This window comes from Phragmites australis, chromosome 4 (assembly GCF_958298935.1).
Source record: "Phragmites australis chromosome 4, lpPhrAust1.1, whole genome shotgun sequence".
In the NCBI taxonomy this organism is placed as follows: Eukaryota; Viridiplantae; Streptophyta; class Magnoliopsida; order Poales; family Poaceae; genus Phragmites; species Phragmites australis.
This window is the reverse complement of record NC_084924.1, coordinates 42929814-42936797: the sequence shown is the minus strand read 5'-3', so window position 1 is coordinate 42936797 and position 6984 is coordinate 42929814. Positions and strand designations below refer to the sequence as shown.

The 6984-nt window shown below is 45.6% G+C and overlaps 1 protein-coding gene across 1 annotated transcript; it reads left to right on the top strand.

Annotated features, from left to right (window-relative positions):
* Positions 1–626: 626 nt before the first annotated feature.
* LOC133916633 (protein OBERON 4-like) lies at positions 627–6755 on the top strand. Its single transcript, XM_062360387.1, has 3 exons — positions 627–4415; positions 4869–5509; positions 6441–6755. The coding sequence occupies exons 1-2, from the start codon at positions 851–853 to the stop codon at positions 5417–5419; spliced, it is 4116 nt and encodes a 1371-aa protein (XP_062216371.1). The 5' UTR covers positions 627–850; the 3' UTR covers positions 5420–5509; positions 6441–6755.
* Positions 6756–6984: the final 229 nt, after the last annotated feature.

Genomic DNA, 6984 nt, shown 5'->3' with positions numbered 1-6984 from the left:
GCACTCCCGCCACGCGCCGCAGCGCCGCGCCCGCAACCCCGCGACGCCTGGGCCACCCGCCCGCGCCGGATCTCGCGCCCTGCGCTTCGCCAGTCCGCACCGGCTCTCACGTGGTGTGGACGGAGACTGCACATATCCACCCCACCTCATTTTCTCCGTAAGGAGCCACGCCGTGCTCGATGACGGCGGGCCCCGGCGAGCCGCACGCCCGAAAGTCAGTGGCACGCCGACCGCTTGGCATCGGCGCTGAGGAGCCGCGTGTCCTGCCCCCCGTCGGCGGTGAAAACCCGGGGCTATTTTTTTATTAATTAGATTTATATCATTATAAATATTATAATTTTAAAATATATCATTATAAATTCGGTATTTGGAAATATATTATTATAATTTTTTGAAATTATATTTATATCATTATCACTACAAATTAGACACATCTCATAATGGTATGGATCTAATTTTAAAAAATCTATAATGGCATGAATTCAAATTTTAGAAAATTTATAATAATATGATTCAGATTTTATAAAATTTATAATGACATACGCCCAATTTAAAGACATTTGTACCTAATGTTTGTACCGCGGCGGGTGGGGGAAAATCTCCGACCTGGGTCCAAATCCAGCGACGGCCGTTGACTGCGACCGAGAGGGGGTGGCCGGGAGCGAGCGATAGGAGGAGGAGTGACTCGGAAGCAAGCGGAGGCGGCTAGAGACGACGACAGGGAGGGCAGCGGATGGGAGCGGGAGCGTAGCCATCTCGCGCACGCCTTTCCCCGAGCGAGCTGCTCCTCGTTTTCCTTCTCTCCTGAGCACCGCACCACACCCTTTTCGCCGAATCCAAGGGCGGCGGCATGAAGCGGCAGAGGTCGTACGGCGACGGCCTCGACGAAAACCGGCGGAGATTCTACGACCGCGGGCCCCCGCCGCCCCCACCGCCGCGGCGGCATCGGCGGGAATACGAGGGCGACAGGTTCGACCGCCGGAAGGGGTTCGGCGGCGGCGGTGGCGGCGGCGGCGGCGGTGGGTCCTACGACAACCGGTACAGGGAGTACCCCTCGCCGCGGGAGTACGGAGGGGACCAAGCGATGCACCGGTCGGAGAGCTTCTCCGGGTTTCGTCGGGAGTTCCCCAAGGGGTTCCGGTCGGAGCGCGACCGGCCGCGGCGGGATGATGACGGCAGCTCAGCATGGCGGCGGCTGGGAGGCGGGTGGAGGGACGCAGAGGGTTTGGATGAGTACAGGGCACCGACCAGGCTGTCAGCGGCATCGCTGCCTGCACCGCTGCGGCGGTCGCGGTCGCCCAGTGAGCCGAGAAGGAGGTTAGAGGTTGCGAAGGCAGAAAGGTTGAGGAAGCAGAGCGCAGGCATCAGTGAAATTGAGGAAGGGGAGGTCTCACCAGATGCCGAGCCCAAGGCCCGGCCTGCTGCTGTGGAGCATCGGAAGCAGGTTGAGCCAAGCCGTGCCAAGGAGAAGCGACCGGAGCGAGGCAAGGTGAAGAAAGTCGATTCTGGGGCCCCAGCGGATTTGGGAACTCACGGTAAGGGGGTGACTGGTGCATCTGACCCTCACAATGCAGGGAAGGAGAAAGGCAAGAGAAGCGATGGTATGGTGGCAGAAGCAGGGGAAGCAATGGATAAAGGGCGTGGGAAGTTTGCGTTGAAGGTTGCTGAGGAAGTCGGGGAAGGACAAGAGGTGCAAGCACAAGATGTGGCTGCCAGTGATCCTAGTAAGTTTGGGCTAAGCACTAAACCCATGCAGCATGAAGTGAAGCCACAAGAAGAGACTACCAACTCTGTTGATGTGGTCGGGCAGAGCACTTCCTCTAGTCTCCTGGAGGAGGCTATTCAGGAAGAAGCAACAACACGAGATGGAACTACCGGTGATATTGATGAAGTCGGAAAGAGTGCTTCATCCAGTTTAAGACAAGGAGTGCAGGAAGAAGTGATGGTGTTACACAAGACTGGCAGTGCTGCTGATGAGATTGGGAAGAGCACTTCACCCATCATGCAGCAAGAAGTGCTGCAGGAGGGAGTGTTGGCGTCAGACGGAACTGCCTATGCTGTTGATGAGGTTGGGAAGAGCTGTTTGTCTGGTATGCTGCAGGAAATTATTCAGGAAGAAGTGATGCAGCGCAATGGAACTGCTAATGCTGTTGATAGGGTTGAAATTGGCACTTCTTCTAGTCTGCTCTGGGAGGCAATGCATGAAAAAATGACAATACTAGATGAAATTACCAATACTGTTGATGCTCCGCAACAGGTCAGTTGTTCTGGGATGCTCAAGGAAGCGATGCATGAAGGAGAGCTGATGCTAGATGGAACTGCCAATACCACTGGTGTGGTGCGACAAAGTACTACATCCGATATGGCGGAGGAAGTATTGCACGGGAAAGCTGCTGCGCAAGAAGGAACCATCAATGCTGTTGACGTTGAGAGCAATGTGTCCACTGGGCTGCAGGGTGAGGTGATGGCTTGTCTATACCAACAGGCTCCTGAAAATAAGGAATTTAAAAAATTAACTGTGATTGAAGAGAAGATGGATGAACCGACAGAATTTGTTACATCTCAACCTGTAGAAGAGGGACTCGAGATGGATCGTTCTGTAAAAAGAGTTGCATCAGAGGAAACCGCATTCTCAGAAGAAGAGGCAGCTATGCATGAAAATGTCGAGAAACAAGCAAAAAGATATGATATGGAGGCCAAGGCAGAAGGTGCCAATGTGTTCCTTCAACCAACAAAAGAACATGCTGGGGTTAGTAAGGAAGAAGTTGCCAATGCAAATCTGATGACAAGGGAGCCAAGGGCTGAAGATGAAGGAAATGGCATAGCATTGGATGTTCTTAATAAGAAAGAAAAAGTTGATTGTCCAAATTCAGTGGGAAGAGGTCTTGACTCAACATTGCAGCTTGGCATAGAAGCAACAGAAACATCAAAATCTGCTTCAACTACTTCTGTAAAGCAGGAAAATGACGCAATCAATATAGGGAAACTTGATCTTTCACTGAGCTTGTCAGGTTGTTTACAGAATTCTGAATTGAAGTGTTCAGTTCCCAAAACTGGTTCACTAGCCCATGCCACATGCTCCCAGCCATTTCCGTCATCATCTTTTCGCACAAATTCAGATGGGTTCACAGCTTCCATATCATTGACCAATTCTCAAACACTTGGTCACAATGCTAGTTGCTCACTCACCCAACAGTCATTAGACAATCATGATCATTCAGTAGGCAGCAAGCCTTTGTTTATGGGAGTTGATCAGATGAGCAATTGCGCAGGATGGCAAGCTCAGTTGTCTAGTGAATCTATACAGAAGGGCGGAGCTACCCCACTCCGCCAGAGAGTACTCCAAAATGGCCAGATCCCAGATAACACTTTGGTTGGTATAAATGGGCATAACAATGCGACGTCCAGTGACCTTCGAAGGCATGCAAGCATCCCAGGAGTTTTGTCGCCAACACATAGTCGTGATTCTCACGATTCTGGATTGGAACATAGTAGACTTAGAAGGAAGCTTACAAGAGAGGGAAGTAGCAGCAGTCTTACAAGGGGCGAACGGAAGGAGGGGGAACAGCTTGTCATTAATGGTGCTAGTGTCATTGAGCGAATTATTTCCAAGGTTGTTTCAGAACCTTTGCATCATACAGGAAGGATGCTTCAAGAGATGACAGACAATTCGATAACATATTTGAGGGAGGCCATTTCTGAGATCGTAGTCGATCCAGATAAAAGAGGACAAATAATTGCATTGCAGGAGTCACTTAAAAAAAGATCCGACTTGAATCGTGATATGTTGCGAATGTGTCCGCGGGTGTTGATGGAGATACTTGTTGCTATAAGGACTGGTCTTCCATATTTTGTAAAGAAAAGTAGTAGCGTTACTACACCTGATTTGGTTGACATTTTTCTCAACCTGAAATGTCGCAATCTTTCATGTCAAAGCGTTCTGCCAGTGGATGATTGTGATTGTAAAATTTGTCAACGGAAGGCTGGTTTCTGTAGTTCTTGCATGTGCATTGTCTGCTCAAAGTTTGATTCAGCATCTAATACGTGCAGTTGGGTTGGTTGTGATGTATGTCTTCATTGGTGCCATACAGATTGTGGCCTACGTCACTCTCTTATTCAGAAGGGGCAAAGTGCTTCAAGGGCACACAACACTACTGAGATGCAGTTTCATTGTGCTGCCTGCGGACATCCATCAGAGATGTTTGGTTTTGTGAAGGAAGTCTTTCGAACATGTGTGAAGCAATGGAGGATGGAAACACTGATAAGAGAGCTAGGGTACGTGGAAAGAATATTTTCTGCTAGTGATGATACAAGGGGTAAGAGGGTCAAGGACTTCGTAAAGAAGATGCTAATTATGTTGGAAAACAATGCTTATCATCCTGAAGTTGCCAAATGCGTTATTGCATTCTTTTCCGGTAAGCTACTCATCATAGTCAATGAAATATAATTGCATCATAACCGTGCTTATTGAAGATGCTTGCTTTTATTGTGTTGCACCATGCCAAGTTTTTCTTATCTTGGGAAATAGAAATAAGATCAGTAACTGGGTTTCTGTTTTCATTGAAGATGCTTGCTTGTGTTGTGTTGCTGTTACTCGTTGTTTGATGCACAAAGCAAGAACAGCTTTTCATCTTGTACGGTTTCTGTCTTCTAGCTTACAGAATGTGGGCCACTGAAAGTGGCATTATCCAACTCGTAGTTCATAGCCATCTTTAGTGAGGGGGAAAAGCTATTAGATGGGAGCTTTGGGTTAAAAGCTCTTGTGATACACATTCTAAATTTTTTATGACCATGATGGTGAAATATGAATAGACATGCTGTCTATTGTCAGCAAACAAAACCATGCTAACTCCACTTTCCAATTCCAGATGATGATGCTAACTTGGGCATTGGTCCATCAGTTCCACTGAAAGGCATCCCATGCAGCATTGCTGAAGGAATAGATGGAATTCCTAATTCCAGTCGGAAGGCAGCATGGATACCATTTACCTTAGAGGGACTTCCAGTTTTAGAAAAAGCAACTACACTTTCTACCACAGGGAGCCCATCTATGCATAGAAAATCTGGTGAAGCTGAATTTCAGGCAATCGATAATAAGCCTGTCATTGATGAACTGGATAGCCTGGTCAGGTTAAAGCAGGCTGAAGCAAATATGTACCAGGAACGTGCCAATGATGCACGTAATGAAGCTGACAATCTGGAACGTATTGTCATGGTAAAAAGTGCACGGATTGAGGAAGATTATGCCGCTCAAATTGATAGACTCAACATAAATGAGTTACAAGAGCGGCGCAAGCAAAATATTGAAGAACTCCAAGTCATGGAAAGGACACACCATCAGTTTCTCAGCATGAAAACAAGGATGAAAGCTTGCATTAGGGAGTTATTGTTGAAAATGGAGGCATTGAAACAAAATTGAAGCACATGAACTGAGGTTACAACTTTTGGTTAGTTGTAGGATTCAGAATTTGCTCAACTTATTGAAGAAAGCCTACACATGTTGTAACTTGTAAGTTTTACTCTTTTTCTATGCTTATGCCCTCTTCTTCTAGGACTTGCATACTGTAAGATTTTTTTCTACTGTTGTGGTATATATTCCTTTTCTCTTTTGGACCAATTCAGCCAGACAAAATGATGAGCAGTAATCTGAATAATTATTTACATGCACGTGTATTGTTTTCCTGATCCGCTGTTCTCGATTTATGTGAACTGAACTACAAAATCCACTATATATGTTTAAGGTTTGCTTTCTAAACTAGCACACCCAGCACAAGGAGATCTGCGCTTAACATTTGCTACCATTTTGTATTTAACAATAGGCTCAAGTTGCATTTAGAGGATAATTATGATGATATCCAGATGCAGCATTGCTTTGCACTTTCTTTACCTGTTGAACACTTTTGCAGTGTTTCTTCGAGCCAATCGAGCAGACATTGTACACGATATTACGAGTTTGATTATCATCATCATTTAAAGGGGGAAAGGGGGGCATATAGTGTAAAATGAATCTTTCTTAGACTCATTTGGCATATTGGAGGTTCTCCGGTTTAGCGGTTTTTAAACTAATGAGTAAACAAAAAATATTTTTTATTACTTATCTCTATACTCCAGAATTCGGGGTGGGGGTGGGGGGAGAATTTCTGCCTGTTCCTTGCCAAATCCGACAGTGTGTTTGCATTAATTTTGATGCTATGATTGGTGAAATGTGGCCAAAACTGGAGGGACTTGCCTTATGTGAAAGAGGTTCCTGTGGCAACTAGTTGTAGCAGTAGCAAATTTAATCTTTATGGCCCATATTTTTCCATGCTACAAGAAATTCATGGGAAACACAATTGCTATGATGCTGGCTCGTTCTTTTGCACATTTTAGGTTGACTGCATCACATGCCTTGATTAAAATGAATGGAAATACTGATTATTTTGGGTTCCTCTTGTTTCTAGGGCTTTTATGAGCAATGTGGTTTGCATATCCGGTCGGCGCCGGTCTTGCATCTTCCTTGAAGGATATACGATAAACTTGCTCTTCAAATACGAATAATGTTTCATTTCAAGAAGGTGCAAACATCGCCGTAATGAGAAGGGCGACAATCTCGTCAATTCAGTTTTGGATTAAGTATGGCTTGTTGCAAGGGAAAACACGAATTGAAGCAAGGAATAGTCCCTGATGGTTCTCAGTGCAATTTTTTATTCTGTTAAAAACATTTAGTTGTAGCATACGTAGGTCGTGAATATATATATATATATATATATATATATATATATATATATATATATATATATATATATATATATATTGACTGTTACAATCCATTAGTTAGATCAGTTATAATCGCTCGTTTAGAAGTATATAATTGTAACATTAGAAATTAGCGAATTACGTTTTATATTGTACTGAGAGGGCAGCCGAACCTAGTGGTTCCTCAAGGCTGCTCTCAGGTGGGAGACCCGGGTTCGATCCCCGGCTCTCACCCCCGGAGACGCTGTG